Source organism: Chlamydotis macqueenii, chromosome 5 (assembly GCF_036417535.1).
Source record: "Chlamydotis macqueenii isolate bChlMac1 chromosome 5, bChlMac1.mat, whole genome shotgun sequence".
NCBI classification, from domain to species: domain Eukaryota; kingdom Metazoa; phylum Chordata; class Aves; order Otidiformes; family Otididae; genus Chlamydotis; species Chlamydotis macqueenii.
This window is the reverse complement of record NC_141560.1, coordinates 44,212,893-44,225,427: the sequence shown is the minus strand read 5'-3', so window position 1 is coordinate 44,225,427 and position 12,535 is coordinate 44,212,893. Positions and strand designations below refer to the sequence as shown.

General features: G+C 36.7%; 1 protein-coding gene across 1 annotated transcript in view; it reads left to right on the top strand.

Moving 5' to 3' along the window:
• Positions 1–12,535, top strand: part of MYBPC3 (myosin binding protein C3) — a 64,319-nt gene that overhangs the window by 31,939 nt on the left and 19,845 nt on the right. Inside the window, exons 17-25 of the mRNA XM_086749894.1 lie at positions 513–679; positions 1,068–1,233; positions 2,179–2,285; positions 2,604–2,633; positions 2,802–2,938; positions 4,539–4,616; positions 5,852–6,011; positions 6,754–6,858; positions 10,422–10,610. Of these exons, the coding sequence (XP_086606020.1) occupies positions 513–679; positions 1,068–1,233; positions 2,179–2,285; positions 2,604–2,633; positions 2,802–2,938; positions 4,539–4,616; positions 5,852–6,011; positions 6,754–6,858; positions 10,422–10,610 (1,139 nt within the window). The remainder of the gene's footprint in view (positions 1–512; positions 680–1,067; positions 1,234–2,178; positions 2,286–2,603; positions 2,634–2,801; positions 2,939–4,538; positions 4,617–5,851; positions 6,012–6,753; positions 6,859–10,421; positions 10,611–12,535) is intronic.

Sequence of the window (12,535 nt, the reverse complement as noted above, 5' to 3'; positions counted from 1 at the left end):
CAAACCATGAATTTATAATAATTATAATTCACATCATAGAATCATAAAATAGTTTGCATTGGAAGGGACCTTCAAAGGTCATCTAGTCCAACCCTCCTGCAGTGAGTAGGGACATCTTCAACTAGATCATAAAAATTATGACTTTTAAGCCATTTCCCAGCAAGTACCATTTACATTTTAAGATAGTAAATTCCCTACTGGTGAAGTGTGTCTTCATCCCTGTATCTTCTACAGCGTTTTACATACTTATATGCTATAGATATATACATGAAAATAGTAACAATCAATTTCTTGTGAGTGAACCCGAAGTCAAATACCTAGTGAAAATTAATGATCGAGCTAGAAGCATTCTGATTCTGGTCCCATTAACATTTGTGCAATGGTCTCTTTTTTCTAATCTGAAATGCTACAAACATTGGATTTATCTTGTGTCTTTCAATCTCTAGTAACATTGATCTGACTCTTACTCTCCTCTTCCAACCATAGAAAAATGACACTATTTGGCATTGCAGGGAAAAGGATGGAATTGAGCTGACACGGGAAGAAACATTCAAGTATCGATTCAAGAAAGATGGAAAAAAGCAGTATCTAATTATTAATGAGTCAACCAAGGAGGATAGTGGACACTACACTGTGAAGACCAACGGTGGAGTATCAGTCGCTGAACTAATTGTACAAGGTAGGCACAGGTAATATTACAGAACCAGAGAAGCTGAAAAATTAAAACAGGCTGAAGGTAACCTTTGCCAGGATAGTGTATAAGGGTAGCATAATCCTCACGCCAGGGAAAAAGACAACTTAATAAGAGGCATTAGGTTTGATAATAAAGGCCTCAAGGAGAACCGAGACCTGTGTGCCGGATGTAACAGATACTCTGATACTAACAGGTGCTTAGCTATCGGTCCTGTTAAAGCCCTGCATGCTGCGGATTTCCCTTCATATTTCACCCTTTCACAAACAGCTTGCTCAGCTCTAGCCTTTTCTACTCAGTAAATCCACACCAACTCTTTACTTACAGAGCTATTCTGATCTGTTGATGTGTGTATCGATTATTCTCACAATATCAGAAAAAAAGCTGGAAGTTTATCAGAGCATTGCAGACCTGACAGTGAAGGCACGTGACCAGGCAGTCTTCAAGTGTGAAGTTTCTGATGAAAATGTGAAAGGAATCTGGTTGAAAAATGGAAAGGAGGTTGTTCCAGATGAAAGGATAAAGATCTCCCATATTGGCAGGTTAGTCTTGTTTCAGAAAGGAAGTACAGGCTTGGGTATTGCATTGCAATCCCCAGGAACTATTATCTGAGGAGACAGGAATATAAAACAAGACTTTGTCCTGGCTCCAGCTAAAAGGAAAAAAGTTTAAAATCTTCTCATACCAAATGAACATATAGTCACGGACTTGCTTTGGTATGCATGCAGTCTTTCTGTGTTGGTATGTTTTGCATGTACGGCATCAGTGGTATATAAGTAGAATTCATTCTCAATTTTCATTAGGATTTTATATTTTCTTGGTATTCAAACCATCTAGAAAGCACATTGTTGATAACTTTAAAATTAGCAGTAGTGTTTAGACAGATTAAGACAGCACATATGTATAAACCCCTTCAGAAAAACTAGGATTTATTTTAACACATACAGTTGTGCAATTCTGCGCTTAAGTTTCTTAGCAGTCTAACTACTACTGGAAATGGAGATTGAGAAGATTCAGAAGATATGTAAGCATTACAAGTCAGGTAAAGTCCTCCTTGGTACTCCCTTTCTGTATTCTGTTTTGAATTTACAATAATACAGGGATGGAGCATCAATTTTTAGCTTATTTTTCCAGAATTTATTGTAGTCACAATCTGATCAAATGAAACCAGTCAGCAGTGTTACAACTACACTTGTAATGGTAAAGGACTGGACTGAAGCAGAGAAACTGCTTTCTCTATTCGGACTAGACTACGCATCTACCTTGACAAGAAAAATCCATTCATAGACAACACGCTGGATTTATTTGAATACTGAAAGTAGGGCAGTCTACAGCCCTGGTGGTTGTTGACTTGATGTAAAGGAAAGGGGAGAAGAAATACTAATGTCTGTTAATACCCTGTAGCCTGCACCTTGTCTCTTGAGCTAGCCTTCTTTCTCCTGGAGAGGTAAGGTAAGAGAGTGGAATATATTTGTTCATATTTCCAGAATCCATAAGCTAACTATTGAGGATGTAACACCAGATGATGAGGCTGATTATTCCTTCATCCCCCAGGGATTTGCTTACAATCTTTCTGCCAAGCTTCAGTTTTTGGGTAAGTTATCTTAGAACATGTAATGGAAATTCCAAAAGATAAAATGATGGCATTAGTCATGGTTATACAAGGAAAGAGTAGGCAGAATCTCTTTCCTCAATACAAGCACATTGTTTTTCCCTGTTATTTTATATTCTCATTATCACATTGTTTTACAGAGTCTGCTTTCTAGTTTATTGCATTAATCTGTTGATGTGTATGCCTTATGAGGTTTTAATGATTAATAGTTTTAAAATTACTTTTTGGGTGTAAATGCTATGTAAATTCTGTTTTCTGATCTATTTCTCCTCCCCTTTTCCCCGCCCTTTTTTTCCCCAGAGGTCAAGATTGATTTTGTACCAAGAGAAGGTAAGAACAGCAGTCGTTATTTATATGCAAGTAAACATGTTTTCAATAGCAAAGGAAGCAGTGCTTTTTTTCATGTTTAATTTAATGCAGGAATATTCACCTTTTTTTTTTCTTCATACAGAATACTCAAACTATATTTAAAACTTATTTTCTCTGCCTTTGCTACAGAACCTCCCAAAATCCACCTTGACTGTCTGGGCCAATCTCCTGACACTATTGTCGTGGTGGCTGGGAACAAATTGAGATTGGATGTTCCCATATCAGGAGATCCAACACCGACTGTCATCTGGCAGAAAGTAAACAAGGTAATGTGTAACTTAACACAATGTCTGACACAAGGGAGTCTCAACAGGAAATTTATTTTCTTTCTCAAATCTTACTTTGACTTACAATTCTTAGTTACAAAGATTTTCATCTTCCTTTTAATTTTATTATTTTTAAACCTCAAGAAAAAAAAATAAATATCTGCAATGTAGCTGTTTGGGATTTAGCTGTTTTTGTAGGAGTCATCATGAACTGTTCTTTTTCTGAACTGTCACCTGTTTTTCTGTTCCAAAAAGACAGGGCTGAGTATATATGAGTAGACATACGTGCATGCAGACAGTAGGATACCATACACATTTATTCTGTTCTTACCTCAGAGAGGGAAAAAGAAAAAAAGAAAAAAGAAAAAAAAAAAAAGAAAAAAATAGATGAGTCATCCCCATTACCTTCACCTGATAGGATGGGCATGTTCTTGAGATGGCAGCTTCTTTTTTAATCTTTCTCAAGAATTCAACAGTCTGTGAAGAAAATGTCTTCTTTGCAGACTGCTGGGGTAAAACTTTATTTGGTATAATGAAAATAGAGGACACTTGCTGTTTGCCTTATCAAAGCAACTACAAAACATCAAAGAAAGAATTTAGAAGCTAGACACAAAATGTTAAATAAGCTTCCTTTCTGGCCATCTCAGATCATTTCCACCCCTCACCATCTGTGGGCTCTTGAACTGTAACTCAAGACACAGAAATACATTGTATAATATGCCACAGCATCATTACGCTTCCCGTAGGTGTAGATACAGACAAAACAATATTGCAAATTATATTAATTTACCCAATCTCATTTCTTCTTGATTCTGTGGCATTCTTTGTTCAGGTTAGTGTATTTAATAACCCTCAGGACTTTTTTCTGCAATGAAGAATTAGTATGGAAACAAACAAAAAAAACAAAAAAAACCCAAAACATTTGTCTCTCCTCTGGGAACCAAGATAAATTAACTCTCTCATACACAAGCATCTCTGATAAAATGACAACTGGGTATTAGACAAACCCTATACAGTGGTATTTCTAAGGTGTGAAGTTTCAACATATGAGTAAAAGAAGCCAGTCTTGATTTGAAGAATGTATAACATACACTTACTAATGAAATCCTAAACAAACAGTAGTACAGCTTCAGAATACATTGTTTGATGTGCGTTACAGACCTGCTGTATTTCTGAGTGTTTAAACACTTACATTGGCTTACTATCCCATTGTGACAGAAAGGAGTAATCCTTATTTTTGCGGTTACACAAGATGAGTAACTACTACCACAGGACACAGATTCACAACCAGTTACAATTCTACTGCAGGAATGTCATTCACCTTAGTTTGTTAAGCTGTAAATTTGGTTTTTGCTGACTTATCCTTCCCTTAATTCACTGCAGTGTGATACATCTATTTCCATTTCTGCTTTTTAGTTTTGTATCAGTTGATTTCCTTCCCAGGTCTGCTTGCTGCCTCATTTTGCTCTTCGCTTTTCTCACATCTCCTTATTCAATCCCCCTAACAAACCTATGGACTCTTCTCTGTCTTGCAGAAGCAGCTTTACTGCTCTGCTCGAAGAGGCTTAGCTGACTTCCTCTGGTTTCTTTGCTTGTCTAGAAAAGTGACCTTATTCGAAGCAATGATGATTCCATGACTCCCTCAGAAAACAGCAGTGATTTAAATACTGATAGTAAGGTAAGTTCCTTATTATTTAGGCAGACACACAAATTGTTTTCCAGATAAAAGGTCATATTCAGAAGGAAATAAAATTAAAAAGTCAGTAGATATTAAAATTGTTGAATCAGGCCCAACATCCTGCCTTACAATGGTAATTACCAAACACTTTGAATGGGCACAAGAGATCTGGTGAGTAATTTTAGAGTAAAATGTTGGTTGAGGAAATTTCTTTCTAATCACCATCACATGGTGGCTGGATTACAAGGAACCAAAGCAGTTATTTGAAAACTCTTTTTAATATATTTGTGAATATTTGTCCCTTTTTTCCCCCCACTAACCTGTAAGCTTCAACAATAACTAGAGGGAAAAAAACTAGCACAAAATCTTACAGGACACAGGGAAAGATTACAATGGGTCAAGAGAGAAGACTAAGTATGTACAAAACAGTGAAAGAGGAGTCATCTTCCAGCAAGTTTCCTTTTCATAATAAGCAACTTTTTTATTTTGATAGAGTAAAAAATATTTTACATTTATTATGGAACAATAAACCTTTTTAAGTGTTAAGATTCTGCTGTACCAGTCACTATTCAGGCACATATGCTTTCTAATGGTCCCTGTTCTAAGTCTACAGATAGGCTGGAACATGAAGAAAGGAGTGTCTTATAAGTGTATAGCAAAGTTGTGGTCATTATTTTGAGACCTCACCTCAGAGAGGGGCAGAAAGTTAGTGACAGAAATCACACTGATACCATTAATATTTAAAAGAAACATGGTAATTTTTTTAGAGGGAAATTGTTCAAATCCATGTTATCTGATGTCAAATGTAGATACTGTGGATCAGGAATGTTTGCTCAACCATCTGAATTTGAATTTGCAAACCTTCTTGACTTTACACAGTACCCAACTGATACCCATGAAACTCTTTAGATTTATACTAGCAGCTGTCTGAAGTAGGAATTTGTGGAAGTACTTAGCAACTTTTTTGAAATGTAACTGGGTATGTGTAACTAGCAACGAATCTTAACAACCAGCAGATTTTCAGAACCAGTTTTCCCAAATGTTATTTATGTGAGCCACTTAGTCTATATTTTCTCTCTTCTACATACAAATAGAACTTGAAAAACTTTATACCTTTTCAATAATTTTTAGAATATTCAATGACTTGAAGATTTTCACCAGCTTACATAAAGGCTCATTAGGTTGTCCCTGGCACAACTTAAAATGACTTTATCTGTTACTTTCACTGCCCACAGCTTCTGTTTGAATCTGAAGGCAGAGTTCGTGTGGAGATGCATGAAGACCACTGTGTCTTCATCATTGAAGGAGCAGAAAAGGACGATGAGGGAGTATACAGAGTTATAGTTAAGAACCCAGTGGGAGAAGATAAGGCTGATATCACAGTCAAAGTTATTGGTAAGTGAAGGAAGGAAACAACTAGAGCATGAAAGCCTCTTGAGTTCACTGAAACTCACCCTTCTCTAAAACTGAGGCAAGTGCTGACTTTATGATCCTTTTCTGTTTTTCTAAATGTAAAGACAGGAATACTCACAATCACAAAATTTGGCAGAATTATTTTTCACAGGTAGTTGCCTTCTGTGTGAAAAGGTAAGAGAACAACTCCCAGTAGAAATCCAGTTATTTCCTTTTTATGTGTTTCAAGTGATCCTGTCATTTTATAGATGATATTCCATTCCAAAGTATTTGCTTTATGCTTGTCTGAGATAAGAAAAACTTCCTGTCATTTTGTTGTGATTTATGTTTTTAAGCAAAGATTACTTCATTCTATGAACAGTAAAAGGTTAATGGAATAAAGAGACATAATGTATTGATATGAGATAAACAGATTGCCACTATGAGCTACAGAAGAGCTGGGGGGAAAGTGATTTTGAGTCATTCATTTTTATAAAATTGTTCATAATATTTAACTTATTTATAACCTGCCAGATATAAGAAAAAAAAAGTCAGGTTATAAACACAGTTAGAAATTATCAAATAAAATTGCTTTTAGATAATCATACAGTCTCAATTGTACATACTGTTGCTATCTGACAAAGCTGTATCAACATGATATGGAAAAAGTGTTAAAGAAAAATATTTCATTTACTAGTATACAGAATACTCTTGAAACTCTTATTCATGCTCACACTTTCTTCAGATGTTCCTGACCCTCCAGAAGCTCCCAAGATCAGCAACATCGGAGAAGACTACTGTACTGTGCAGTGGCAACCCCCTAAATATGATGGTGGGCAACCAGTACTTGGTAAGAAGTGTTAAAATATGAAGTCCCCAGCAACCTTCCCTGTATTTTTTGCTGCTCCTTTAAAACGGCACAGAAGAATTCTCCATGGTTATTCACTCTAGGAAGGCTGACCCTCAGAAACTAACTACTCTAATATGGCAGACCTTCAAACTGCTCCAGTCTGGCCATTCAATTTTAGGGACAGAGTGCCGCCTACCCATGCTGTTTGAATCAGAGAAACATTTCAGCGACTAAGTTACCAAAGCAGAAGAAGGTGATACCAAAAATAGTTAATGCTAAATATCCTCATTGAAGACTGAAATTCTAGGTCAGTATGCAGGCCTTTGGACTTACCTAGGAATACCAAAACAGATCTCTGGCCACCTCAGTCATCAACTGCAGTTGTCTGCAATCTCAAGCACTTATGCAATACACATTTCTTTTCAAAAACTTTTTCATAATTCTATTTCATTTACAACCATACACCATGAGTCACAAAACATTTTTCAGTCATTTTAATGACTTTAAAATTTGTACTAAAAACTAGAGGCCAAAGTTATAATGTGATACAGAAAATGAGCAGAAGCAATCAAGAATATCACTGATACCACTTTAAGTTCCTTGCAGAGCACGGTGGTTTTTAGATAAAACTCCCTGTGATCCTCAGAAAGAAAAGAAAATAATGCAAGGTGTTGTCCAGTTTTAGGGAAAAATTCCTCCAGACTCCAAATCTAGCAATTTGTTTAATAAAGATCACTGGAGTTTGAGTTTCTTTAAAAGAAAAAATAAATAAAAATACACTGGAAGCTATATGGACTCCCATGGGGATGCTAGGGCTAGAAATGTTCTAAAAATATTTTAACCACCTGTATAGTATCGAGAGGAGTTTTTAGTTGCTTTTGGGTATTTGGACTTCATTCACTTCCACAAGAACAGATTAATCTCATTTAAATCAACAGAAGTTATCTGTGCAGGAATAAATAAGATACTACTGGGCCAGTCCTCTGTGGTTTCATCTGTTCTGACAGGAAGCAAGCAAGAAGTTAACAATTTAAACGATTATGTGCAAAGATAGGTACCACCAGCTGTCCCATTACCACAGCCAAACCCCACCCTTGAGTACGCGAAGCCCATGATTTGGTTTTGTAGAGTTCTCAGGATGCATATTTTGAAAAGTTCTTCATTTTGTTTCACTATTAAAAGAACGATGTTGTTAATGTTCCACTAACAACCCTTTGCACTACATGAGGAGGTTTCTTCAGTTAGCACAGGACTGTACTACTAGTACAGCTAGAATAAAACGCTTGGCAGGGGGGAAGCCAAGATACAGCACTATTCAAACAAAGCTTTAAAGGCAAGTTAAAAAGGCAGGGGAAAGGGACATATGTATTCTTATTCGTCTTCATATTGTTACAGATGGCTTTGTAGGCAGTCTGCTACAGTCTTTATTAGCTATATCCACCAGATACAGAAAAGAAATTCACACTTCATCTTCACTGTTACACAAACCTTACATGGGGTCTCATGTATGTTTTATATTACTAAAGTAATATCTTTATCTATCACACATTCTGTGCATTTGGGGAAATAATCTGCTTTACCAAATGGCACCGATAGTACCAGTATTGTCTTTTTACCTTTTTTTTTTTTTTTTAATTGCAATTCTGGTATGCCACAGTGAAGAAGTGTCTCAGTTCTGACAGGAAACTATGCATATCTACAGTGGCAGAAAAACAGAAACTGAGATGCTAAAGCTTCACTCAGTCTCACAAACCCTAGTGAAGAGAGAAAAAAAAAAAAACAGGAACATGTCAAAGGAACCATAGGTTCTTCGCTACAGCATTTAATCCTGTTTAAAAGCTACTGAAAACAAGCATGCCAGGAGTAACTTTATACATTAGAAGTGATGATACAACCCATCAGCTCAAATGTCCATCAGCTCATTTCCCAAAACATTCTGCAGACTCCCATGCTCCTCTTGCAACTCAGTGTAAACAGGAGAGGGTGCTGATGCATGATGTCTGTGCGTATATTATGTCAGCAAAGATGCCTGTTGTTCTGCACCTCCCATCAGACAAAGTGTGAACTATACTTCCCAGGTATACCAAAGGGACATTTGCAAGCTTGATTGCCACGACCTTTGTGAGCAGCAGGTGACTGACCTATACAACTCAATTCATAAGTCTTTACAATGTGTTTACACTACTGTAGCTGACCACTGATACAGACATAGCCTCTGTAGACCATGGGTAGAAACAGACATACAATACACACAATGGTACGTGTAAATCACTATTCAGTGTATTTTCTGATTATTCACTCCATAGTTAAAAGATTAATAGCTTTTAAAACAAAGTCTGTTTAAAAGAAGTCCACATGCATCACATCCAGGCATACTATCTGCAACACGGAGAATGAGCAGAAATTTAATATAGCTTAGATGGAAAGAAACAGTTGATAACTCCTTTGTAGCAAGTCACTGGAAAATAACTTACACAAACATTTCCAATGTGATACGCAACCATCCTTCACATCAAGGATCAAGAATAACAGATTCCATTCCCAGTTTTGGGAAATGAGAAGTTCATCTTTTAAACTGACAACCCAGCCTGACTTAGTCATCCTGAAAAACAGCACGGTAGGGTGGGAAAGGCTGTGGATGTTGAAGGGGCAAGGGAGATTTACTAAAGACCTGGATTCCGGGCATACAGACTACATGTAAGCTATTCTACAGATCTGTTCTGCAGTGCATCCAGCTCTCTTGGTTCTCTGTAATCATACAGGTTCATTTTCCTTCCCAAGAGAATCAGAGCAAGAAAAATAGTGCGTGGCCAGGACTTCCTCCACTCTAGGGCCGAAGCAGACCTGGGATCTGCACTGTCTGGGAAGCACTCTGCAATTCTACCACTTAGCAATGGACACAGAGATCTAACATAAGTTCTTTGATAAATAATTTTTAAAAACAAAAACAAATTTAAAAAACCCAAAGGGAAGCATCAGACTGTTCTTCCAACTAATTTTTTGCTTTGGGATTTATGCTTTTAGTCAAGATTAGTGAGTTGCAGCAGAATATAAGAAAGAAATTATATATTTAACTCTGTGTTTCATCTTACACATTTAAAGGCAATTTCTCTTCCACTGAAAGGGCTTTCTGTTGAACTGCTGTCTCATGCATTTCTCTGCTATTAGGAGTGAATGACTGCATTCTCACCAAAAAGGATGTACCATTTAAACCAGCTCTGCTAGTATCTCTATTTTTCACACATCTAAATACCTTAATAGCACTGTATAGCATGCAAAATGTGCTTATAGCCTAATACCAGACATAGACAACTCTAAATAACTTCTACTCTAAAAAGTATAATTGTTCAGGTAAGAATGTCAGAGAGAAGGAAAGTAATACAAAAAGAAACCACAGGAAAATACCAAAGCTTCACACAATTCAGTTATATAGAATAATTCTGAATCACCTTTGGCTCTTTTATGCCCTTGGGGGGAAAAAAAAAAAAAGGCCATTTTCTTTTTTCCTGCATGTGAGATAATGATTCGTAGTTCTTTTCCACCATAAGAGCTATCCTTTTCAGGCTATATTTTAGAGAGGAAGAAGAAGAAGAGCTATCGATGGATGAGACTGAACTTTGACCTTTTAAAAGAGCTAACCTATGAAGCCAAGCGAATGATTGAAGGAGTAGTTTATGAGATGCGGATTTATGCTGTGAATTCTATTGGCATGTCCCGGCCAAGCCCTCCCTCGCAACCCTTCATGCCAATTGGTGAGTTTTACCACACTCTATATTATTACTAGGATAAAACCAAGACAGGACAATTTTCACCTCTTCTCTTCAACTGCCCTTATAACTAAAAACAACATATTATGAAAGAGGCTATCAACAATCTCTATATTCTGTATTTAATAAACTTTTTCCTTTGTAATCTTCCTCTTCTCTATCCCTCATTCCCCTTCCCGAGAAGCACAGAGGTTCCAGTTTCATGAAATTGCTGATGAATTTTTAGTTAGTATAATTAGAAGTGTGAGAGTCAAGCTGGATCTGGAAAGGAGGAGAACTAATTGAGAGAAATTTCCCTGTCCCTCTCCGCTTCTCCCATTCCCTCATGGGTGCAAATATCACAGTATCCCACCCAGTACTCCCTTAATCCTGGCCCTATCCACAGCTAACAGAATAGCTGATTAAGAAAATATTTGAGGAATGATTTTCTATAAATAATCCTTCCCAACACAGCAGTGCAGCATTTCCTGCAGTCCCTGAACAAGGAGCAAACTAAAGGAGTCCTCGGGAAGCCTGCCTGCTAAGAGCTTTAGAAAGAAGATCCACAAAAATACAAATAGCTGGAGATCAAAATGACTAGAGTTGATGAATCTACAAATATCAGTGAAGGGGGGCAGGCTGCTGAGGGAGATAATGTAAAAGCAGGTGATGCAGTGAAGGGGTCAGAAGGAAAGGATGAATTACAAGAAGGGTCTCTTAATTCTGGACTTCAAATACACAACGGCTGGTCTGCAACAAAAGAGGGCAAACGAAAACCATCAAGCGGAGCTACTGAAAAAAAAGGTCCAAAGTTTTCATAGGATAGGCAGAGTTTTACTTGATTAAGGATAAAGTTCATACTTACTGCTTCAGAGAAGAGGTTTGGGGTTTTGATTGTGTACTGTGTGGTTGTGTATGCTCTCAACTGCCTTTGCCTCCTGTGTGCTGTTCACAGTCCTTAGTGCCATTTGAATATGAAAAACTTTGATGCAGCTACAGAAAGGAAACTGGGTGATAACTTTTAAATTTTTGTTTGTTTGTTTTTACAGTTACTTTGGAATTAAGATTAATTTCAATCAGTTGCACAATTTATAAACTATATTTAACTTACTTTATATTTAATATTTCTAATACATAAAATCTGTTACATATATTCAAAAGATGTTCAGTTTATAATACATATACACAGAGGATGCCAAACACACATTTCTTTAACATGATTGCTTTAATGCCACATATACTAAATGTTATGTTCCAGTACTCTAAATGTTATTTTGGAAGAGTTATCTTTCTGTTTGCTTTTTGGAACCAATGATTTCACAGTAGCATTCGTGTGTATTTGAGATTCTCCAGTAAGGGCTTTTTTTGATCATTTCTTAATTAGTAGACAACAGTCATGCTTAAGATGACTGAATTTAGCTAGTGGTCTTTGTGAACTATGGATTTAAAAAGAGCCATGACACTCCTGTTCTGAGAAGATATGAAATAGCTATACCTAACTGAAGTGAAAGTTTTTCAGCCCCCAAAAATGTTTCTCAGGCATGTCTCTATAACAAATGCACAATTCAGAACTAGTGTTTCTGTAAACATATAGTTATAACTTTTGGTCATTTTCTCCACTGCTAGAGGAAAATGAGTGAAGTCAAATTTAGCCACTGATTAATTTGGTCTGTCATGTGACTTTTGTCTAATTACAAACAGGATGTAAGTACAGCATACAAATTGTATGCATTTTTATTTCTAAACTTTTCTGCAGGCTTCTGCTGACAATTTGACTCCCTTCTTTTTTCACTGGCTTTTACTCGTAAGGGAGCATAGGTGAACAGGAACTACTATTTTAACCTCTTGTTCCCCTCCCTGTTATAAGAATCTTATATTGCACTTCTATTACATGAAATATGAGGTGTTACATTTTGCAACTGAGTTTCAGC